This window comes from Malus sylvestris, chromosome 17 (genome assembly GCF_916048215.2).
Source record: "Malus sylvestris chromosome 17, drMalSylv7.2, whole genome shotgun sequence".
Classification (NCBI taxonomy): domain Eukaryota; kingdom Viridiplantae; phylum Streptophyta; class Magnoliopsida; order Rosales; family Rosaceae; genus Malus; species Malus sylvestris.
The window spans coordinates 22309302-22335567 of NC_062276.1; the positions used below are offsets into that span (position 1 = coordinate 22309302).

General features: G+C 36.2%; 1 protein-coding gene and 1 non-coding gene across 2 annotated transcripts; both read right to left on the reverse strand.

The window, feature by feature from the left end:
- Positions 1-8718: 8718 nt before the first annotated feature.
- Positions 8719-8791, reverse strand: TRNAR-UCU (transfer RNA arginine (anticodon UCU)). Its single transcript has one exon. It is a non-coding gene; the product is annotated as a tRNA-Arg (tRNA).
- Positions 8792-19133: 10342 nt separating this feature from the next.
- On the reverse strand, positions 19134-20285 carry LOC126610139 (ethylene-responsive transcription factor TINY-like). The gene has a single exon (XM_050278125.1). The coding sequence runs from the start codon at positions 20123-20125 to the stop codon at positions 19394-19396; it is 732 nt and encodes a 243-aa protein (XP_050134082.1). The 5' UTR covers positions 20126-20285; the 3' UTR covers positions 19134-19393.
- Positions 20286-26266: the final 5981 nt, after the last annotated feature.

A 26266-nucleotide genomic window follows, 5' to 3' on the forward strand; every position in this document is an offset into this window, starting at 1 on the left:
TCCGATCCAATCTCTCCCGGGTACGGATCCTGGAACCCACCAACCGCATCTACGAGCAAGAATGCTGCATCTCTTTCGACACTCCACGATGGCAGGATTCCAGTTAGGGCCAGATGACTCGGAGAGCCGAGCAGCACCGTCTGATCTCGTCTCCGACGTCGACTCCACTGCTGCCGAGATATCTCCACAGAACTCGACCCCACACGATCGCCGCCACGAGGAAAGCTCGAGTGGTCCGACTCGGATTTCATCCTCAAATCCGCCAGAAGCTCTTTCTCTCTCGCCCTCATAGAATGCCAGGACCGACGATCCATATCTAAAGCGTTATTAAATAAATTATACCAGCCAAGACCCGCCTCATTGAACTTGAACAACAATGCCTCTGTGTCCTCGCCGAGATTATGCACGATAAAGAAGGGTTCGATAGCGTCTCGGAAATCAAGTAACTCTCCCAGTCCTGGCACACTGAGTTATTGGCACGCAAATCTCAGAGTTTAAAAGGGTTGGAGCTCGGAGCGAGTACCGTCGCATACCAATGTGGGTCAGAAAAATACGACGGCTGCGATGTTGCCCTTTAATAACGAGAGGACATTGTTGTCTAAGTCGGAAGATGCTGGGAGATGGATTTTGAGTCTGGTTCAGGGAGATAGCGTGGTGAGGCCAGCTTATCAGCAAACCCAGAGGCGGCCCAAGTCGGATTTGGGATTCATTTCGTTCGGGGATGACCAGAAGAATTGCCCTCTGTGTCGTACGCCGTTCATATCGAAGAATATGCAGGGCGATTTCAATAAGAAGTGTTGGGCCGCTACTGGGACCCCACCAACACACCACTTGCCTCGCCGTGATGGAGCCTGAAGTTCCGAGCTCTCCGTCGGAGTTTCCCTGGTCGTACGTAAAGGTTCAGGCTTATATCAGTGTGGACAAGTGTTCGTGATGATCAGTGCATTCTTCAAGCTGGTGTTCATGTTGTTGTTGGAACCCCTGGTCGTGTGTTTGACATGTTGAGAAGGCAATCACTTTGCCCAGATTACATCAAGATGTTTGTATTGGATGAGGTTGATGAAATGTTTTCTCATGGTTTTAAAGATTAGATCTACGACATTTTCCAGCTCCTGCCATCAAAGGTTCAAGTTGGGGTGTTTTCTGCTACCATGCCACCTGAAGCCCTGGAAATCACAAGGATGTTTATGAACAAACCTGTGAGGATCTTGGTAAAGCGTACTGACATGGGGGGGATGCTGGAGATCTTTTCACGTGCGGAGATGGCTTGTTTGGTCAGCTCGGGCATGGTGATTTCCAGGCGCGTTGCTATCCTGTCTATTTTTGCTTTTGTCGACGAAGATGCCCACCATCATGCATATCCTGTCTACTTTTGTTGCCCACCATCATGCATATCCTGTCTACTTTTGCTTTTGTTGATGAAGATGCCCACTATCATGCATATTCTCATTCTTTGAGAAAGCCAGAGAAAAGCAAAGGGGTGGTGTCGAAAAAGATGTCCAAGCAGCTGTCATTTTAGAGAAAGAATATTGCCCTTAATCATGTCGTCAAGCGACATATCCAAAGCAGAAAGCAAAAGAAGATAAAAAGAATCAGACATAATTACGGTAGTGATGGCATCTATATAAACCCCATCAGAGGGTCGGATTTATCTTAGAATGATGTAAATTATTTTTCGTATCTTTCGGAGATAGCTGTATAAACCCCATCAGAGGGTAATATGTATAAACCCCATCAGAGGGTAAAAAAAATAAAATTAAATAAAATTAAAAACAAAAAGCCCAAAATAAATGAGCTGGACTGATATGTGGAGGGCCAAGGCCCATATGCCCAAAAGAACCAGGCCCTATGACTCCACAATTATTCGGCAACCCACCGCTATTACCACCAACCAGGTCATCAAAAGTACGCCCAGTACCCCACAATTATTCAGCAACCCGCCGCTATTACCACTAACCAGGTGATGAAATGTACAACCCGTACTTTCCTTCATACCACCAACCAGGTGATCAAAAGTACGCCCAGTACTCCAAATTATACATGAGCATTACTCATGTCATTCATACATAAACATTCATGAGCATCACTCATGATAATCATACATAAACATTCATGATCATCATTCATGTCAACATTCATGAGCATCACTCATGTTAACATTCATGAGCATCACTCATGACAACATCCATGAGCATCACTCATGTTAATCAACATAAACATTCATGAGCACCACTCATGTCAAACAGCTTCAAAAGCTTCATTTACAGAGCTCTAATTTCAAAAGCTTCATTTACGAGCTCTAGCTTCAAAAGCTTCATTTACAGAGCTACAGCTTCTAAAGCTTCATTTACAAAAGCTCTAGCTTCAAAAGCTTCATTTACAGAGCTCTAGTTTCAAAAGCTTCATTTACAAGAGCTCTAGCCTCAAAAGTTTCATTTACAAAGCTCCAGCTGCAAAGCTTCACTCGCAAAACTTCACCGACAAAGCTTCAGTGCAGGGTATACAAATACCGCCTCCGAACAACCGACACTTCGGCCCATACATGGATTCAATTTGAAGTCTCCAGCCAACAGACTCTATTGACCGAAGACTTAGGGGACTACACTATACACCATATATTAGGCCTCAACTGGGCCTCATGAAAAATACTTGGGGGACTTAGCCCATTATTTATGTATTAAGGAGCGAGCCCTTATTCTATAAAAGGGACTCCCTCACTTTCATTAGAGAGCACTCATTATTCATGTACTGATGAGCGAGCCCTTATTCTATAAAAGGGACTGCCTCACTTTCATTAAAGAGCAACGCCGCCAACTGAGCAACCGCCTCGCCGCGAGCATTACTCCTAACCCATCACTTATGTATTGAGGAGCGAGCCCTTATTCTATAAAAATGACTCCTTCACCACCATTAGAGAGCATCGCCGCCTACTGAGCAACCGCCTCGCCGCGAGCATCAACTCTAGCCCATCATTTATGTATTGAGGAACGAGCCCTTATTCTATAAAAATGACTCTCTCACCATCATTAGACAGCATTAACTCTAGCCCATCATTCATGTATTGAGGAGCGAGCCCTTATTCTATAAAAGGGACTCCCTCACCTTCAAACGCCGCAAGCCGAGCCAACCAAGGCAACATAAGCCACGAGCCGAGCAGCCTCGCAGTGTGCTACTTCTAATTGAGCGTCATTTCAGATTGAGCACTGCCTCATATCGAGCGTCAGTTCAAGACAGCATCTAGTTACTTCGGCCCACACATGGACTGAATTTCAAGTCTCCAGCCAAAAGACTCTCTTGACTGAAGAATTGGGGGACTACTGTTTATACCATATTTAGGGTCTCATATTTAGACCTCATATAAATACTCGAGGGACTTAGATGTAATTATATGATAAAGGAAGGGGCAAATATATAATAAGTGAGGAGTCCTTATTCTATAAAAGGACCCCTCACCCTTACAATTAGAGGATGCCAATTCTTAAGCCTCTCACCCCCTCTCAAAGCTCTCACATTACAGAGCTCCTCCTCCTCTCTCTCTCTCTCTCCCTCAGATAAATACATATTCAGTGTGGACGTAGCCCAAACCTTGGGGTGAACCACGATACATCTTGTGTAATTTACATTTCATGCAGATTCACGGTCAGATTTACGTTGTTCCAAGACCTCCGGTTTTATGCATCAACAAAACTACAACAAAATAACTCGCTATTTCTGAAACTACAGAAGAAAAAACTCACACTATTTATGAAACTACAACAAAATAACTCATTATTTTTTAAACTACAACAAAGTAACTCACACTATTTTTGAAACTGCAACAAAAAATAACCCACATTATTTCTGAAAACTAAAGTCAATTAAACAAATAAACACTATTTATGGTACTACAGCAAAATGACTCAAATTATTTTTGTAATAGAACAAAATACATATTATTTCTGAAACTACAGCAAAATAACTAACACTATTTCTGTCACAGCCCGTCTTGGAAAATTATTCTCATGGATGGGAAATGCCGAGAATACCCTTAAACGTTTCATGGGATTTAATATTAGGGTTTTTTGGTTGATCTAGCTTAATTTTGGATAATTTAGGACTTAGAGTTTTTGTTTGGTTGTAGATGTGGGTTTGGTGATGTGTTAGTGTGAGGACCACACACACACACACACCCAAAACTCTCTCTCTCACCCTCTCGTACTCTCTCTCTCTTGGACGCATTCTCTCTCTCTCTTTTCTTCTCTCTTGTACGGACTACACTCAAAACCCATTGAAAGTGTGAAGATCGAAGGTGTGAAGCACACCATTGTGTTCGTGAGAACCATACGAGTTGAATGGTACCATTTTCAGGTAAGAACTCCTTTGAAAACTCGTGAAATCCGAACCCCAATTTGAGGTACTATTCATGCTCACATAAAATGTTGATTTTTAGGGAATTTTAAGGACATAGGAAGTTTTAGGAGATCCTAAGGAAGCTCGGAGTGGTTCGTTGGGTGAAATTGGACGTCGGGATCGTGAGTTTCAAGCTTGGCCGGATTTTGTGGAATTTCTCTGACAAGATTCCGTGACTTTTGGAGCTTCAAATTGGTAAGGAAATGCTCTTCAAGTTGTAAGCTTCATTTTGGTGCAAATTTCGTAGGAAATGGATGAAAAATGAGTGAGATATAGCGATTTGAAAAATTCCCAATTTTTCGGTGATGGCGACGGTCGCCGGAGTCTGAGGTTGAAAGACGACAGAATATTCTGACGCCGTCAGTTAAGTTTAACATAATCTATTAGGATTTAACAGAATATTCCCTAACTGCCGTTACTGTTTCCGTTAGGGTTCCCTGCGCGTGGCCGCGCGTCTTGCCGTGCATTCGCCGGCGCGTGGGTGGATGAAAAATTATTTTAAAAATATGGGGACAATCCTGAGATTGTGTAGGTCACTATGGTATATTCATATACCCAATTTGAGCTATGTATGAAAAGTTATTACATAGTTTGGTATATGTGCATTAAAGTGACGTTTATATAGTTGCTTCTCCTATAGGCGAGACCTATCTGGAGGATGAGCGTAGCCAGGCTAGGCACGGGGGTTACGACCCAGCTACATATCAGTGAGTGGGCAGTTATTTTCAGTATATATATATATATATATATACACACTTGACATTTTTCCCTGAAAACGTATTTAAAGGAAATGTGATTTAAATGCCATGTTATGCCTACATTTTATTTTAGCATATGCATTATCATAATTATGCATATTGTTGCATGGTGCTGCGGAGGCCTAGGTAAGCTACATGTGAGTATTTTATGCTGGTAATGTTTCTGAGTTAGATGGTGATGTTGTGATGCATATTGAGCTCATTAATCTGCACCCCGGTGTTAGTGCTCCCACCTAGAGTTAGGGGTACAGTCCTTCACGTGATGTTCACCTCTCGCACCACACGCTCATCTTGGATCCAAGTTAGGTGCACAGTCCAGTCGTATAGACCACTTTGTGTGGGTTCGACTCGTAGGTGACCCGCGATTTATCGCACAGTCTTCACGTGATCGTAGCACTAGAGCTTATTATTACTTTACACCCAGTCTTGTCGGTCAGACCACGTGAGGTGGTTCCGACTCATGTGCAGATATGTGTATACATGATGAGATATGATGAGATGTGTGACGTATATAGATGATGATTTATTTGATGAGATATGAGATTGATGTTGTGATTGAGATGAGTTCTAGATTCCGCCGTATAGATCACGTCAAGTGACTTCGGCTAGCAGTTGGTTATTGTGAATTGCATCACCTGGCTTACTTTTGGTATTTTTATGTTATTGGGCATGGCATATATACAAATATGAATCCTGATTTATTGAGCATGATTTGAGATATATACATATTTATGTATTCTATTTTCTAGGAAAGTATCTACATACTTGTTTTACGTCGAGGGGTTGGTATATTCAAAAGAAAATAAGGTTTTCGTGTAAGTGTGTTTTACTGACCCACTCGACTTTGTTTTTAGCCCCTCCAGGTTTTAAGTAGCAGAGTTTGGTGGCCACGAGGAATCCAACGGTGTTCTGACAGAATCCGAAAAAAAAAAAAAGTAGGATTCACCTTCGGGTGTTGTATCTTAGTAATTGTCCTATTTGACTGCAACTAGACTTTCTTATTGCTCTGAAAGTGTATTTATACACTTAGACTCTCACTAGCATCCTATCTTAACTGGGATTGCTAGTTGCTTGGTTTTAAATTGTTCGTATTTCCTTACTCTTTATCGCTTCTGCTTTGCATACAAGGCTACGTCACACTTACGTGACGGCCAACACATCTCAACTTCGGTCGAGGTGTGTCAATTTCTGAAATTGAACCAAAATAACTCACATTATTTATGGAATGAAACAAAATAAACATTATTTTTTAAACTGCATCAAAATAACCAACACTATTTCTGAAATATAACCAAAATAACCCACATTATTTCTAGAACTGCAACAAAATTGCACACTATTTCTGAAAATTGAATTAAAATAAGTAAAACTATTTTTGAAAGGGAACATATAAATACTATTTATGAAACTACAATAAAATAATCAGTGCTCAGTTTTAGAAATAATTAGTGCTCAATTCTAGAAATAATCAATGTTTAGTTCTAGAAATAATTAGAGTTCATTCTAAAAATAGTCAATATTTAGTTCTAGAAATAGTCTAAATATAGCGGTAGTGTTCAGTTCGAAGATTTTAGGTTTTGGACACTTTTTATTTGTTTATAATTGCTAATTTTGTTTACTTGTGGAAATATTTGAGCTATTTGATTTTGTTTATTACTTGCAGAATCGTAATGTATCACATTTCTAGTATGATACCAATGCATTTTTTGTTGATTTGTTTTCATGTTGTTGCTGGGACATGACAAAGCGACTTGTAAAGCTATAATCCAATACAATTAATTTGCTAGTATAAAAGATAATTGATGGGTATTATTATGTAATTTTTGTTTTAGTACTAGCGATATTCTATACTAATTGCTTATTCTTTTTAGTATAAGCAATATTATATACTAATTTATTCTAAGAGGACAAAAATTTAAACCTGCAACGTCATAAGTTGACAATATAACTTTAACTACCAAGCTAATCAACTACTTACATGAGTTACCTATTTCTTTTTTTTAACATGTAGATTATTTTTCTGTTTGAGAAGAGCTTTGTTCTTTCTGATATATATGTATGGAATGGAAGTGTAAGTTGGTTGTTTATTAAATTGAATTTGAAAAGTAATATTTTTAGTTTGTGAGCATTGTGCAGAGGAAAAATAGAAGTTGGGATAGGGGACGCCATAGAGGAAAAATGGAAATGGGGATGGTTCTTAAATTAATCATGTCAGGATTGAGCTTTAATTTTGGGGTTGGTGTGGTGGGGTTTCAACTGTCACATTCCGGCCCGAGACTCGACCTAAAATCAAGGCGTGTTGGCCGTCATGCCTTGATTTTAGGTCGGGGTGTGAAAGCAATGGCTTGTTGCAAGAAAAAAAAAATTGAAATTTTTTTGTTTTATTTGATTTTTTGCGCTCGATGGCAATTCCGTAAATAACGTGAAGTTGGGTTAACCTTTGTTAAGGGCAAAGCTGAAAGAAAGATTTGATGTTGTATGTTGGGCTTTATTTCAGCCCATGGAATTTAATTTTTTTTGGCCTGTTATATGTTACTTTTGTCATTTTCATTAAATATCAAGTCTTTTTTATTAAATAAAAATGGTGAATGGTTTTTCGTTAAAAAAAGTTGGCCCAAGTTCTTTTCATTAAAGCTTCCAATTTTTTATGAGTGAGCTAGCTAAAAAATTTACCCTAAAATCAAATATATATATATATATATATATATATATATATATATATATTCTACATACCTATTGTATGCAAAAATTTAAGTTGAATTTCTATATTTGTATACTTAAAATTTGTTTGGCATGAACTCAATAAGCTTCGAAATCGCAAACTGCAAAATTACAATGAATCATCAAATTTCACATATATTTAGATGCAAACACAAGAAAAAATAGAAAACTTGATATCTTAATTACAACCGCACAACTAGCACAAAGCAAAACAACGAAAGTAGAAGTAAAGGCTATCTTAAAAAAAAATTGATTGAAACTAATATAAAGCCTACTGAACCAAAGCAGAATAATCTTGAACAAAATAACATCACAATTTCTATGGTAATTTTTATATTTTTAGTTGTGCTAAATACTCACGAGGGCTAGTTTCATTAAAAAAAAATTATCTTGCACTTTTTTTTTCCTATTATATTCCACCATACACTAAAATATATACATATTGCCACAAACCCTCCCGTCTACAGCCCGTTGTAGCCTTTGGTGTGGCTACGCCATTGAATTATATAGTCACATAATGAGTCAGATCAAAGTAATGTTACACTTATTACGTTTTTTATACCATATGTGTACCACTTTTCTAATAAAATTAGCCTCTACCAACATATGTGAGTCTCATCTTTATAGAAAAATGATATACATGTGGTATGAAGGCAATGCCACTGACGGGTCGTGAGTACGTGTTGGCCGGAGCAGCAGCGGAACCGAGTGGAACACGGAAGCAAGGCGGCCAGTCTTATGGCAGTGAACTGTAGTTCGCAAGACACGTTGTAGTGTTGTACACGCAGAGAGAGGGAGAAGTGAACTGTGAAATAATGAAGCATAAAAAAATTTAGAAAACAAAAGGGTGCACGCCCAGTGGGACTCGAACCCACAATCGCTTGATTAGAAGTCAAGCGCCTTATCCATTAGGCCATGGGCGCTTGTTGACAGGTGCTGTCTAAATTATTTATTTATACAATAACTTATTTGTTTATCTAAAACCAAACGCAGAATTTTTTTTTTTTAACTATTATTACCACTCAAAAATAATAATTGTGTCATGAGTGCATAATTAGAGTTTTTGAGTGCAAATGTTAATTTCTTTTTTATTGGTAAAATCGGTATTTTATAATAATTTACACTAAGAAGAAGAGAAAAAAATTTGAACTTGAAACACAGTAAATCAAAGAGAAATACACTAACTAAAAAAAATAAAGGACAAAGTAAATTTCAAATTTTGCCTTTTTAGTGGTTTCATTAAAAAAGTATTTTAGGGTATTTTATGCCTAAAGAAATTTTGGCTGTCACGATGGGACTGAAGATTGCTTATCATCTTTGGAGCTTTCATCAAATAACTCTTGAAAGATGCTCAACCTATTATTTCTTATCTGCATGGTTTTGAATTTTAACTTTGTTGCGGAAGGTGTTCTCATTGAAGAAGTAAATTCTCACCTTTAGTTTTTCGATTTTATACGTGTCAATGTGTGTCATGTGCAAAAAATTTGACAACGTATCTTCTAGTTAAGAATGAGCTTATGTTTTCCGATTTTAGTATGATTAATCAACCCCGTTAAGCTGAGTTATAGTATAATTATATAAATTGACCTAAATGAATCGATTAGGAGTGGGTTGTAAAAGATGTTAGGCGCTAGTCGGACGACGGGCTGAGGCGTAGTGCCTAGGCGCCTAGGCGGGGTCTAGGCAGGTGTTTAGGCGGACTAGGCGAATTTAAGTAAATCTATTATATTTTGTGTAAATAAGTGTGTTTATACTTAAAATATATATAATTTCATCATAAAATACAAAATAAAATGACATATATATTATAAAGTATTGGAACATAATGAAAACATGGGGAACAAGCATATAACTTGTGTTCATTTAACTATTCAACAAGTCTCCTACAATTTATTGAAAAAAAATAAAATACAAAATGAAAGTTATCTATTTTCTATCTAAGTGAGTCTCAACCTAAGCGGGTGCCTAGGTGGGTCTAGACAGGTTAGGCCGGTGCCTAGGCGAGTGCCTCAGCAGGTCTAGGCGTTCTTTCTTAATTTTCAAACGCTTAAGCATTAATCGGAATGGTGGCCAACCATCTAGCGCCGAGGTGGGACCTAGGCGGCACTAGACGGGAATTTTTAGAACAGTACCGGGAGTACTAGTGGGACAGAGTCTTGTATTATGAAAGAGCTAAATGTGGTTGACTAGTGAGTACATAATGATGTGATTATGATTCTATGAATCTCTCCATTATCCAAAGAGGAAATTCAGTGGAGGACGAAGGGGTCCAGCAACCAATAATATTGCTACTTATATGGCCATCATGCATCACAGTTGGTTGGGTTCATTCCTTTGGAGCCCCATTATTCTGAGGATTGATAAGATTCTCATCAAGTGATCTAAATTTGATCTATCCAACAAAAACAAAGAAAAGGTAAACATTTGGTAGTAGGGTATTTGGAAAAGAAATAGTAAGGCCTTGTTGTAGCTTCAGTAGTAGAATATTGCCCTAAATACCGGCACGAGCTCTTGTATAAGTTAACCCCACATATTTCAATTGGTATACCATCAACTTCTTCCCATCACCTACCAAATGCACTAGCTATCGGCATACTTTATAAATTAAAATAATCCAAAATTAGTAATGTTATAATTCAAATTGTTATACCGTAAAATTAAGGTTATAAAAGACGCTAGGCACTAGTAGAGCAGCAGATTAGGGCTTAGAGATTAGGCGGCTAGACGGAAGCCTAGACGGACTAGACGGATTTAAGTAAATTTATTATATATGGTATAGATAAGTGTCTGCTTAAATATATAATTTCATTGGAATACATAAACAAGAAAGTAGAATGACATATAGATTATATAGTATTGGAACATAATGAAAATATGAGGAACAAACATATAATATGTGTTCATCTAAGTATTCAACAATTGTTACAATTTATTGAAAAAAATAAAATGTAAAATGAAATTTATCTATTTTCTGTCTAAGTAAGAGTTGTCACCTAAGTGGGTGCCTAGACACGAATTTTTATAATAGTTTGTACTACACAATGTGTTGATGTGTTGATATAACCAAATTGAACCATCTGTTTTTTTTTTTCATAATAGGTTGCTAAAGGTCTTTGGTCTCGTTTGGAACTGTTTTCATTATAAACACATTGAAAATTTTAATAAAAATGCAAGTATTTCTTGGAAATATTTGAAGTATTTCTTGAAAGAAGCATACAACAATGAGTGTCTTTTCAAGGTAGTGTTATTCACACACCTAGTTTTACTTATTGCACACCCCTCTCCATTTTCGATCGTCCAATTAAATGAATTGAAAAAGATCAATGATAAAAATTAAATTTAAAATTAAATAAGGATGTGTGAGAGACAAAGATAAGTGTGTAAATAGCATTATTATTTTCATAAAGCACTGAAAGTGCTTTTTACTTTTTCTACTAACCAAAAGCGTTTTTAGGTTGCGTTTGATACGAGGAAATGAATTAATGAGAATGATTTCCCATATGGATATGCAAAATTTATTTCCCATTTTGTTAACATTGGGGAAAGTAGGTAGGAAATGTCAATTTTTTGGTATATAACATTTTTTTTGGTTTATCTTGGGAATGAGTATGAATACCAAGGGGCTGGAGGAATTTAAGTTCTACTTATTTTCTCATGGGTCTGAAAGTGCTTTTAATTATTTTAAAAGTATTTCTATATATGCCATTTATTATTGTAAAAACCCTCACTCATTATTTGTGAAATTGAACCTTATTAAAATATGAACAAATCATGTGTAGTTTGTGACGACCCGTCCTGAATAAATATATATATTTTTCTCCCCGAATGTATGTAAAATGATAATTATGCCCTCGTTGGCTTGGTCACGTGGATGTACGTATATAGTTTTAAATTATTTTCCCACTAATTTAATTAATTCGTACTCGACGTCACGAGCACGTTGACGTGAATTAGGGTTGAATCGGAGTTGTAACGAGAAAGTTACGATTATTAATGCACGTAAACGGGTAAGTTATGGACCAATTATATTGGGCTCCTACTTCCTTGGGCCCAATCAGGTTTTATTTTCTTTCTTCTTTTTGGCAATCCCGTAACACACACACACACATGCAACCTCACCTTCTCTCTCCTCTCTTCTCGATTTTTCTCTCGTCCATACAACCGAGACACCATCACCTTTAACCTTAATCAAACGTCACGGATCGAGCTATTGAAGGTAACCATCGTACTCCTCGTGACTTCATGAGTTGAGTGGTACCTTTTGGCCATGGAACGAGTCTCGGGAACTTGAGAACTCTCGAGCTCCGGCGAGGTGGTTGTTGCTCCGTTGTGATCGAGGCATGTTTCCAAGGTTTTAAGGCTCAAGGAAACTCCTAAACAACTTTGTAAGAACCTTAGAAGGGATTTGGGACAAAGTTGACGTCAGAGTAGGTGTTTTCGAAAAGCTCCAGTTTAGTCGGATTTTTCCAAGAGTTTTTCAGACTGTTTCTCTTCGGTTTTAGGACTTCAAACTGGTAAGGAATTGTTCTCTGAGAGCTTCAAATCCATGTAAAGTTTGTGAAATTTGGTTGAGATTTGAGTGAGAAAATCAAATTTTAAATTTTTCCAGAAACCAACGACGCAGCGGCGATCAGCGCCGAAATCCGATGAACCACCGGAGAAGAAAGAAGAATATTCTGTCAACTTTGACGGAATATACTAATGGCGTCAGGTAAATATAACGGTATATGCTTCTATTTAATGGAATATTCCCTAACGTCGTTAGGGAATCCGACAGTGTGTCAAACATGTGCATGCGCGTGGCCATGCCTTAGCCGACACGTGAGGGCGCGCGAGTCATCAGAAAATTATTCTAAAAATATGGGATGCTCGTGGTGTTGAGTAAGCCATGATGGTATATTCAAACACCCCAATTGAGCATCGTATGAGAAGTTATTACACGGTTTTGGTTATGTGCTTAAAATTAATGTTAAATTAGTTTTTTCGCATATAAGTGAGATATTTCCGGAGGATGAGCGTAGCCAGGCGAGACTCAGGGGTTACGACCCTGCTACCTACCAGTGAGTGGCCTTTTGGTTTTCTATATACGTATATATATATATATATATATATATATATACTTTACAATTTCCCCAGAAATTGCTTTAAATGGATTTACGTTTTAAATGCCATGTCAATTGCATTATACTTTAGAGTATGCATTAGTATAGATATGCATATTGTTGCTTGATGTTGCGGACGCCCAGGTAAGCTTCAAGTGAGTATATATTAATGATAGTGGATGCATTGTTTGTGATTATACGTAGATGCATTTAGAGCTCATTATCCTGCACCCTGGTGTTAGTGCTCTCCCCCGTGACCAAGGCATAGTCCTTCACGTTATGTTCACCTCCCGCACCGTATGCTTACCTTGGATCCAAGTTTGGTGTACAACCCTGTCGTACATACCACAATAGGTGGTTCCGACTCGTAGGTGACCCGTGATTTATCGCACAGCCTTCACTTGATCATAGCACTTGAGTGTACTTATTTACACCCACTCATGTCGTACAGACCACAATAAGTCGTTCTGACTCATGTGCATGCATATTTTATGAGCTATAGGTTCAGCCATACAGGTCACATTAGGTGACTCCAGCTGATATATCATTTATATTAATTTATTTCACTTGGCTTACTTATTTCATTGCTGAGATACTTGACATGGCATATACTCGGTTTTCAGTACTCTCGAGCATGATTTCTACATATGTATGTATTACTATCTTCTGGGAAATTATACCGATTTTACGGTAAAGGGTTATCACTTTTGGAAAGAGAAATGGTTTTGAAAAGCTTTGTTTTTGCCCACTCACGTTTTCTGTTTTACGCCCTTCCAGGTTCTAGTTAGAAGTTCGTGTTGGTGGCTTATGAGGACTCTACGGCGGTTCTGACAAACTTCAAATAATGTAGGGATTTCTTTCGTGCCTTGTATAATTCTTACCTAGCTGGCTGGACTGTATCTAGGTTACATGTACTCTGAATATATGTAACCACACTTTAAGTACCTTCACTCGCACTTATATACTTGTCTAGTGTAAATTAGTTAGTTTTGGTTTTTAATTACTCACATTTTCATATCACTGTCACTTCCGCACTGCGCATATGGCTACGTCACCCTCATGTGACGGTCAACATGCCTTGATTCCTGTCAGGATGTGTCATAGTTTGTTACAATTTAAAATTTATCGTAATACATCCTACATCTATCTACTCTTATTTAATAATTACTCAATGCTCTATGCTTTTTGGATAGTTTGTTAGATTTCACTGTTTATGCTTAATCTGTGCATTTAGTAAATTATGGGGGTTTGTTGGACTTATTTTCATGTTGTTGATGATGATTAAGGACTGAATTTATCATTATAATACATATGAATTTCCTGATCGATTGAACTTGGGAGTGTGCTTCGATGCGATTTGGAGGAAATAAATGAAATCGAGGGAGGCTTGATTTACTGAATAATTTGTAAATTGGGTTTATTGCTCGTAGAATTACAATTTCGAAGATCTTTCGATTTTATAGCTTTTCTTTTTGAGATAAAATGACTTGCCAAAACTTGTTTGATTTCTTTCTATAGGAGATGAATTAGTGGTTTCACACCTCAATCTTCGAATATGTTCAGGATCGAGACATGACGTTAAAGGTATGTGTTTATCGATCCTGCCTCACTTTCAAATCATGTAAAAAAAAATTAAAAAATAAAAAAAAAACTCAATAGCTCAATAATGTAGTAAACTTTTTTTTTTTAATGTCATGGTTGCATCTAATCTTGTGTTAGTCTACCTATGTACCCTCAGACAAGATCAAGTCATTCGTAGTTCACCCTTCACTAGACTCCGACATTTATCATAGTACTTTTTAGTAGAAAAGTATAGAATTCTATAATCACAAGATTCCAAACTACTTAAAGCAACCATTTCACAACCAGGTTTGTCATTCACATAAATCACAATGTTTTCCAACATAGGTTCACAACCACAACAATTAATCGATTCAATGACTCAAAGATGCATAATTTAACTATGTTAGTCAATCAATAAGACCAAGTATCAATTCATGAATTTAATAAAGTAATTCTCCTATTTCCTATCTGGATTTCAAGCAATAACATTGTACCCTAAGTTACAAACACAAATGTTTATATTGAGCAATTTCTATTTGCTAGAATCTAGAGTTTTGGACTAATTCAACATAACTGAACAAGAGTTGAGACTTCGGACCACTCAACATAATCCTTTTTGCCCGTATATTCCTTACTGGCGTTACTATTTTGCAGTCTTAGGTTCATCGGGCGAGATCTATGCAGAAAAATTTTACAATAGCCGTCGGGAAAGATCTTTGATGGCTAGGCTTGGCTAGCAACATCTTTCCTTACGAAAATTGATCTTCACAGGCGAAATTTGACCTATCGCAGCAGAAATTCGCTGGCATAGTCGTCAGGAAAGCCGTTCACCTGCAAAATTTGACCTATCGCAGCAAAAATTCCCTGGCATAATCGTCGGGAAAGCCATTTAATGTTTTGTATATTGAAGTAGAAGTATTTATTTTCTCCATTAATAATAAAATAAATAAAAGCAAGCATACAGATAAGTTAAATTTGTAATAATATAAAAGTTTGGTCATGGCCTTAGTCATATACACAAAGTCAGATAATAGGACAACTTTTTTTATTATGGTCAAGAAAGGACATCTAATGCATATCAACAACAAACGCTAAATCAGCCAAAATAAGAAGAACAACATGTTTGATCATGTTAACCTACGTAAGTAGTTAAAGCATAAATGACATAAGGATGTAAAATAAGATTCAAGGAGAAGGAAGAGGTTATTCTAAGATAGAATGAAAATCCCTTAAAAAAATTTACCTTTTTTTTATTGATTAAAAATTTAACCTTAATTATTCTAAATTTTTTTTTTGTTGTTGAATTCTAAATATTTAATTAAGTGTGCATGTCGTTCATTCCATATTAGGGAACTTTATATATAGAGACAAAATAATAATAAACCATGGACTTTATGGTAATTATACTATTGAGAAATATTGCAACTTGCAATTAGAATTGACAAAGTAACGAGTCCTTGTTATATATTAATGAAAGACTTGGGTGAGTTGTCTCACTGGTCCTGCTGCTTGATTATGTAAGCAAAAATATAACAGTTGAGTACACATAAACTGTGTCATTTTCTATTGTCCCCGACGAAAACATCTTTTTCGCACCTCAATTATCTGTTAATAACTCGCTGTTTCCCAAAAGTAAACTTTGAAACAGACAGATCTATGTGTCTAACTTCAACCACCGAGTACAGGTTATTTGTATCTTCTTCTAGGTTAAAGTACGCAAACGGGGTTGGAGCTTAAAAATTGAATTAGTAAGTGTCTAGTTGTCTAGATTACAAGAAAAAATGTAGGTGAGAATTTTTCGTGTGTCACATCATCGATACAATCTAATTAAAATATTTTAAGTTTAGGTAAAAACCTACAACACATAACTAAACTTTAATTAGATGATGCATGCTACTTAACTAGTCACGTGACATGCAAGTTTCTTTCTATTTTATTTGACCATTGTCACCCTTTTGATAAACTCAAGTTTAATTTGCATCTTTTTGAGTGTTTAGGGTTGAATTATATTAGTTTGACAACTAATTTCTTCAAGAGACAACAAAGTTAGGCACTAATTAAACAAGGACCTAGCTAGGGCTAAAAAAGTTTTAATGTCATATTCTTATATAGATGTTAAACAATAAGTTGCATAAATCAAAGTGGAATACTAATCAACTAACCATTGATTGAGACATAGATTATTTTCCTCCTCTAAATAGAAAGGGAAAAAGAAAAAGTATTGTAGGTTCGTGCTCAGTCCCTAACAAAGTTTTGTCAGCTTGATGACAATTAATCCATCTTAAACTCTTTTTTTTTTTAAATTTTGTCACATAGTATTACGATCTAATGGTATTTCTTTTCACTTATAAGTAGAGGTCTTAGGTTTGATTATCGACAAAGGCAAATTTGAATCACATTATTCCTAACTCATTGTGAGGCTAAGTCCATCACCTCTTCCTTAGTGTAAATAATATCGTTTGTTAAAAAAAATATTCCAAAATAGTCCAACTTTTTTTCACTAATTTTATATAAAAATCCTACTTTCTTTTAGTCATTTACTTACATCTTAGTTGAATATAATTACAAATTTACTAGCTCTAATCCTACAAAAAGTAAAACTCATGGTCTATGTACAGAATGGTGTATCTTCCATGCATGGTAAGACTAAAACAACTCAACCTCTCCCGTCTCTCTATCTAGAACACTCTCCGCCAACAACCACACTAAAACAGAACCTCCGTCTTTGATTCCGGGGTGTTACCGGCCCGGTAAACCCCATGATCTTTTTCTTTTCTTCTCTTTCTTAACTTTTTAGAAATAAAGAGGCTCATTAAGCACACTATTTTCAGTTTGTACGTGTTCTGATTTGCTAATGAAAATCGTACCTGCGTTTCAAAAAAAAAAAAAAAAAAGAGTTTTACTCCCGGCGTCTCTCCCCCGTTCGTTGTATAGGGTTGTGCTCCCGGTCTTTTGACTGGCCATTACCATTCCGATTTCCTATTTGGTCTCCTGGAAAATTCTTTCCAGTTGTCATCCAATATTAAAATTTGCCACATTTCTTCTGTCCCCACACAGAAAAATGTTGCGAATCAGGATCCTCTCCTGAGCAATTTCCTAGGGATCCTAGGAATCCTGCAATCTTGTCCATTTATTTTATATCGTACGATCAGTTTTTGTTAGGTACTATTTATATTTGAATTTTAAAATTTAAATTTTAAATAATTTCTGACCGCACGATATATGATGAACGGACATAATTGCAGGATCCCTAGGAAACTGCTCAGGAGAGGATCTGGATCAAATGTTGCACCATATTCAATTTATTTATTTATTTTTTTTATGGCATGTTTGTCCTCGGATATACGGAAGAAGTCACTTCGAATCATTGCAATTTCCAACGGTACATTTGTTGAGGATTTTCTTTGGAATAGGGATTGTCTGCCCTCCCACTTCTCGTACCCTTTTATTTTGTGTGATTACGGTTAAGTCACGTCAACATTTTATATTGTTTTTTTTATAGAGATAATAAGACAAAAATGAATAGTAATATAAAATATTGACGTGGTTTAACTGTGACCACAAAAACAGGAGGGTGCGGGAAGTGGGAAGGCAGACAATCCTTGTCCTTTTCTTTGTGAGAATTTTAGGGATCGTCATATCTTACCGTTTATTGTATATCGTGCAATCAATTTTCTTTAGGTACTATTTATGTTTAATTTTAAATAAAAATTTCAAATAAATTCTAACCGCACAATGTATGATGAATGATTAGGATGTAAGGATTCCTAGAATCTCTACAATTTAGATCGGATGGGATTCAAATCCCTATGTAATGACAACATAATTCTAGACCTTCCAACAGTAGAATTTTCCATTTGGCCAATACATAAGAGTCATTACATCTTAGTCCACAATTGAAGGCCAAAAGAAAAAAACAAATTAACAAATAGTAATGTGAACTTCTAAAGTTGAATAAGATAGGTACTATTTGTGTTTAATTTTAAATAAAAATTTCAAATGAATTCTGACCGCACGATTTATATATGATGAATGATTAGGATGTGAAAATTCCTATAATCTCTACAATTTATATCCGGATGGGATTCAAATCCCTATGTGATGACAACATAATTCTGGACCTTCCAACGGTAGAATTTTCCAATTTGGCCAATACATAAGAGTCATTACATCTTAGTCCACAATTGAAGGCCAAAAGAACAAACAAATTAACAAATAGTAATGCGAACTTCTAAAGTTGAATAAGATAAAGAGTAGACATTGACGACTAATGATAATTATCATGCATTATGGTAATGATTGCTTGTAGTGCAGCTAATACCAATTATATGTAGTCACTTAGTACTACAATCTAGCGGTGTTTCTTTTCATTTGTAAGTAAGAGATCTTAATTTCAATTCTCGTCAAAAGATAATTTGAACCACATTATTGCTAACTTATTGTGAGGCTTAGCTAACTTACATATAAATATCTTTTGTTAAAAAATAAAAAAACCATTTATGTGTAAGCCGTGGTCCCTGGTCACTGTGAAAGAATATGCCATATATGTGCAGCAACTAAGTTAACTTGTTTTGAAGATCTTTTGGAGCATGGAATGTAATTATATTCTTGGAAAAAAAACCAAGACGTATACTAAATATTAAAGATATATCACCAAATTGTATGGATTATATTACAATGACAGTTGTGACCACTTGTCAAAAGCAGGCAAACAACTTGCACAATGAATTATATAGGACCATATAAAATCAGCAATTTTCTAGAGATGAAAAAGCTAAAAAAAAACTACGAACACCAATTAAGTCATTCGAACAACCCACATTACTAGACCTCCAAAGTTGCTGGGAGTATTAAGTTCTCTCAGCTGCTAATATCTGATGTGAAAAATCCCCACAAGTTTAACTCAACTCCCTCGAGACCTAGTGATGGATACACCCACGCATCCAATGAGTCATTAACCAGTATGAACTCGTTCCTCGACTCGGGCGACTCGAAACTGCCCTCGATATTGGGTAACTCCACAATCTCCCCTAGCTCCTCAGATTCCGAACCCTCGGACTGCGACAAAAACAAGGAAGAGGAGGAGGACGATGATGATAACGATGATGATGATGTTGTAGAATTTAAATGAACCATGGCTGCTGCTTTGGTCGCGGCAGCCTGGACATCTTGAGGTTTAAGGGACGCTGGCCGTGGCAACAACTCGGTCAGTTCTGGAAAGTTCAGAATGGCGGAGCTGCCCTTAATGCTGAGGGCGGCTACGTCATGCGCACGGGCTGCCATCTCAGGAGTTGAGAATGTGCCAAGCCAGATTCTTGACTTCTTGCGCGGCTCGCGAATTTCAGACACCCATTTTCCCCAGTTGCGCATACGAACTCCTCTGTAAACTGCGTGTTTGCTGCTGTTGACGTTGCTATCATCATGTCTCTTTCTTTTGAGTATTACTTGCTGCTGCTGCTCTGAGCTGGGCTTCTTGGTTATGGTGTTGGGCGTGTTGGAGGTTGAATTCGGGCGAGTATGCAACAAACCAGACGAGCATGAGGGTGAGTTGCTGGTGCTTTCAGCTTCTGAAATGTTTGGTTCTGGTGCCATTGCTGACAGATTGAGACCTACGCCAGCTAACAATTGTGGAGCAAATAAAATGTAGCAGTGTATATGTTATTGATGTGGGAGCCAATATGCAACTATATATAAAAAAAATTAAGCTAACAATTGTGGAGCAAATAAAATGTAGCAGTGTATATGTTATTGATGTGGGAGCCAATATGCAACTATATATAAAAAAAATTAAGAGAGAGAGAGAGAGAGAGAGATGAGGGTGTAGGGAATTGGATATGAAATGGGGTACACGCTCCTTTGCATTCACCCTTAACTTACAGTTATTTTGACCAAACGATATTATCTATATTAAAGGATGGGAGAATGAGTTAAGCTTCACAATATACTAGTAATAATATGGATTAAATTCGTCTTTGATTATAATCGAACATAAGACGTCTCATTTACCATTGAAAAGGAATACCACTAAACCGTAGTATAAATAGCTCTTACCTTTGTTAATTTATTTTGCTATTAACAATGACAAAAACACTAACAACTTACATGAAGTGGAGTCATTCATACATACAAACACAAAAAGAAAATTTTTTATTTTTTTTTTGTTTTTTTTACAAATGCATGAAACTGTCAAAAGTATAAAAAAAAACACTACAATTTTATGAGATAGGATTCTCACCGGATCCTCTTTATGAGGATTCTGTAGATCTTTTAATCTTGTCTGTTCATTGTACATCGTGCAGTCAATTTTCGTCAGGTACTATTTGTGTTCAATTTTAAATAATATAGTTTAAAATAATTTCTGATCGCACGATGTACGATAAAATGACATGATTAAAGGATCTACAGGATCTTCACAAAGAGAATTATACGAGAATCCTGCTCTAATTTTATATGTAAAAAGTAAAATATTTTTGTTTAGCGGATATTTTTTTTAGGGAAGAGATCCTTTCTAGATCTCTCCCACCAAAGTCCACTAATCAATTAATTCAGACCCTTGAAATTTGATCTAACGGCTACAAGCAGGGGACCCTTAAAAAGTTATAATAAATTTAGTCATTAAATCAAATTTTAAGAGTCCGGATTAATTATTTGGTGGGACGATGATCTCTACCCTTTTGTTTAAAGTTGAAAAGGGAAAACAGTAAAAAGAGGGTAAGAGAATGAAAGAGAGAGTACAACTTTCTAAATTGAATTATTCTGCAAACCTAATTCCACGTCTCTCCTTTCTTTTGTCCGTTTAAGGTCCATTCCTTTTGTCCGTTGCTTTGTTTCAAAACACATTCCCACTTTGATTGATTAATTAGGAAAAAGATCCAGCGCAATTAATTAGGAAAAGAATTATAGCTGGATTCTTTTTTTGAGATCCTAAGAATTCATGGATCGTGATCTTTCATGCGATTCAATTTCATTAGATACTATTTATTTTAAATTTTAAATTTTGAAATTATTTTTTAATGTACGATATACGATTAACGGTCACTATCACAGAATTTCTAAAATCATCAGAAAAAGGATCATCATTAGGCATATCTTACCTCATCACCAATGAGCACATAACAACACCTTATTGACCATATCTTTTCTTCCTATATTTTTGTGTTAGGCAGATTCCTTTAATTGCTACATTTAGATTAAATTAATCAGTACTTTCAGTAAACAGGTCCATGTTTAAAGCTTGGCATTAGAGTCACTCATTATTAGAGTCTATGAGTATTATTCTTAACTTGTAAACAAAATGTCTTAAGTTTAATTTTTATCAAAAACGAATTTGAATCATATTATTATGGTTAACCTATTGTGAAATTTAGCACACTCACTCATCCCTTTGTGTAGATAATATCATTTGTTTGAAAGAAAAATAATATTAATTGATTTTCCTTTGAGGAAGTCATTAAAAAATAAAACACTAATGCGTACTATTCTCACCTCTCTTCCTTCTCTTGTTGCGCCATAACATGTTATATATGTAAAGACTAAAGAGTAATGTTAAGGATATTAAATTTTTAAATTAATTTTTGTAACCTAAATGATGTGGTTGTTGATAATTTTATTATTAATTAAGTGTTGATTAACGTACTTATTTTTTTTATTGGTGACATTTCATTTAGTTTACAAATTTAATCTTCTTAATATTACTTGTATCTAAATATAGACATATCGAAGCACTTGCATTATGATGAATGATGACCTGACAAACAATCAACCAATTGTAAATTCCGTTGACGTTAGCAAGTTGCAAAGGGATATATTCATTACATTTCTTATGTGCCTAGACGTGCTATATAATTTGAAACAGAGATCAATGTGTTGTAATTATATACATTGATGATCACTGTATATTGATTGACTGCCTCAACTATATCAAGATCGCTCTCCTTTTTGTCTCCCTCCTTTTTTGTTTTCACTCCCCAACTCCTTTTTCTTTCCCTTTTGTTTTATAAATTTGTTTCAACTTCCATATCTATTTTTGACATATTTTACGCATGAGAACACTCCTACACACCTACAACATAGTGCTCTTTACATGTATGAGGACAATTCTGCACACCTACAAGTGTAGATTACAAGTTGACATGTATACCGACGTGTTAGGAAGATTATGGAAAGTGATCATCTCCGGATCTCTTCCACCTATTACTCCTTATCAAACAATCTGAACCCTTGAAATTTGATCCAATGACTAAAAACAAGGGTCTACTTTAAAGTTATAATAATTTTAGCCGTTAAATCAAATTTCAAGGGCTCGGATTGTTTGATAAGAAGAATTAGGTGGAAGGGATCCGGAAAGGATCCCTTTCCGCTTATCAGTAACATGTTTCTATGCTACTGTTCTAAAAATCTCTGCCTAGCGCCTAGGGCAGCGCCTAGGGCAACGCCTCAATTAGTCCCTAGGCGTTTGAAAATTAAGAAATGACGCCTAGACACGCTTAAGCATCTGTCTAGCGCACTTGAATCCGCCTAGGTTGCAACTCCCACTTAGACAGAAAATCGATAACTTTCATTTTACATTTTACTTTTTCAATAAAATGTAATAGACTTGTTGAATACTTGGATAAACACTCATTATATGCTTGCTCCCCATGTTTTCAATATATTCTAATACTTTATAATCTATATGTCAGTTTATTATGCAATGCATGTATCGCAATACAATTATGAGTTTTTTAAAGTATAAATAGACACTTATTGATATAGTATATAATAAATTTACTTCAATCCGTCTAGTCGCATAGGTCTCAGCCCGTCGCCCAATTAATGTCTAACGTCTTTTAGAACCTTATTCTATGCAGACGGTCAGTAAAGAAAGGCCAGTGGTATACATTAACGTGAGCCAGATGACTTAACATGTGTTTGGCTTTTAGTCTAAGGGTTGGTGGATGAGAAACCAATGGTATAACACACAGTTGATTATTATTATTATTATTTTATTATTATATTTTTGGTGGGGGAGAAAGTTGATTATTAATTTGATGGAAAACAAATTGTCTTCCATTACAGTCAGTCGTCCATAACTATAATATCACATTAAACTAAAAGATCTCTAATTCTTTTTCACGTGGTACACTCTTAGAAACTAGAAAATTGTTTTCCATTAGAGTCAGTCGTCTTTAATTGGCTTTAGTTTTCATAGCATGTTTGAAGACATCACTCCACTAAGGAGACTCGTACAACATTAGTTGTTTCGAAAGGGAACTTTTAGGTCATTTTAGTCATAAAATTAAATATTTGTTGACAAATGGGTAAAGTTTTAATTGGTCAATACACTTAACGTTCATCTCTAGTTAACCTTACATTCCTACACAAGTTTTTTTAAATTCGCAAGTGAACCGGGCATGCCAACTAACTATCGCAACTGGATATATAGAAACATGAATACAAAAATAATTAATTAAAAAGAGAAATATGCAAAGCCACTTGGATTTTTAAAGTTCTCTTTCCGACCAAAGAAGAAAAAGATAAGAAAAAAAAAAACCATTTGAACTTAATGCCAATTTTCTCAACATTTGTTAGATCGGATATTCTCATACATGTGCTCGACAATAGTGACAAAAAACAATTATGCGTACCTATTGTGCTACGAGTTCAACTCTAACAGATTGCTCTCCCATTATCAACTACATAGCTCTACTAAAAAAATTTGAAAGTGTTATTGGTACTTCAAAAATCTTATTCTACACTTCTCACAAGTGTATTTTTCTTTTCAAATATAAAAAGTTTGGAGTGCATAATGAGATTTTTGAAGTGTCAATAACAATTCCAATAAAATTAATAGAAATCACCAGTTTAGTTAAGTATGGTTGAGTAGTGGGCCAAGCATTGCCTCAGCTGAGTACAGCGAGTCAGCCCATGAGATAAGTACTATGTAACTTTACTAAAAAATCTAGTGTACATATATATACCCACCATAATTAACGGGATATATTTATGCTTATCATTCTAAAGTGATAGTGATGGTTATCAATTTTTGATTGTTGTTGGATAATTTTAATTTAATTTATCTACTACACAAATCTCAAAATTTAAACTATCTAATCCTAATTAATAGAGTGATGAACATCAGCACCACTTTAGAGCAACTCCAGCGTGGGCTGGTGCTTGGGGGACGGGAGACGAAATAGGGCCAGATAGCCCGGCCTTGAAGCTCCAGCGTGGGTAGCCCGAGGGAGAGTGGAGGCCCGAGCTCTGGGCCTATGAGGAATTGCCAGCCCGAGTGTATGTGACGTCAGGGCTAACGTCACCCGCGCGTGGGGTGCGTCAGCCGACAACTTTTCAGAGCTTGGGTCCATGTCGCAGTCTGCCAAGGTTACCGTTGGGAAGCCACGTGGCTTCCCATGGTCTGTTCGATCTCAACGACTCTTTAAATTGGACCGTCCGATTTGCAACAGTAATAAAAAAAATCTTATTTAATATGAACCTCTGGATATGAGATTAACAATTGATATTATTTTGCTTTATAAATAAATAAATAAAAAAGAAAAAATAGTTTTAAAATTAAGAAAAGTTACCGTTGTGACACGTGTGATTTGGAGTGTTGAAATTCAATTTTTTTTAAATCCAACGGCAGAGATTAATTAGTTCAATAAAAATTGTAAAAAATCCGAAAAAGTAAGGACACGTAGCACAACGGCATTGGATAAAAATATATCGAAATTCATAACCAATAATTGTCTTTTCGGATAATGACACGTGGCACAAAGAGAACTATTAAAAATCTTATCCGAAATTACAAATAAAAAAATATTATGTATTATTTAAAAAATATTTTTTTATTGCCTATTGCCAGGGCTATTCAAGTGCAACGGTGGAGATGCAAAATGCAGTTATTATTCATTAAGGTCGGTTACTGTTCATATGGTAGATTGAATAGTGAATAGCCTGGGGGGAGGCTCCCACACTGGAGTTGCTCTTAAGATGGTAAATAAAAATGCACTCAACTAACGGAAGTCCAATCATGACCTGTTAAGCTAACTAGAGGGTGGGGGGAGAGAGAACTTGTTGTAACGTAGATTGGGTCACTATTTAGCCCATGAAATATGTAAAAGGGGAGGAGAACCCTTGTCCTATAAAAGAGATCGTTCACCCTCACGTTAACTATGCCCAACCCTTGGTTTAAATCCTTTGTTTTTTTTAACAAACGATATTATATACATTAAGGGGGAGGGAGTGGGCTTAGTCTCACAATAAGCGAACAATAATGTGGTTCAAATTCACTTTTGGCGAGAATCGAACATAAAACCTCTCACTTACAAGTGAAGAGGAATACGACTAGACCGTAGTACTAAGCAGCACCCTTGGTTTAAAACTTAAATTTACATCTTTAAGCCCACCCAAGCCATTTTAGGCCAGATTCCACCCAAGAATTAAGCCTGACTTAATTCACTGGGGTCCACCAATACGTGTGGGCCTGCGAGTTTGACCCCGAACACAACACATTCACACACAGGACGCGCACCACATGCTAGACGGGAGCATGGCGAGGCCAATGCGGTTAGGCTTGTAGGCCACTCCTGAATAGAGCCAACGACTCTTTGGATGATCAACAATCCAAATAATATGACCATTGGTTGATCCAACGGTCATATATCAAACATTTTTAATTTTTTTTTAATTTTTATTTGTAGTCCAATGATTGTGATCAAATGTATGGGTGGGTTCGAAAAGAAAATTCTAGAA

Excerpts from the sequence above, each read along its gene's own strand:
- LOC126610139 (XM_050278125.1), bottom strand. The coding sequence starts at position 20,125 with ATGGCACCAGAACCAAACATTTCAGAAGCTGAAAGCACCAGCAACTCA.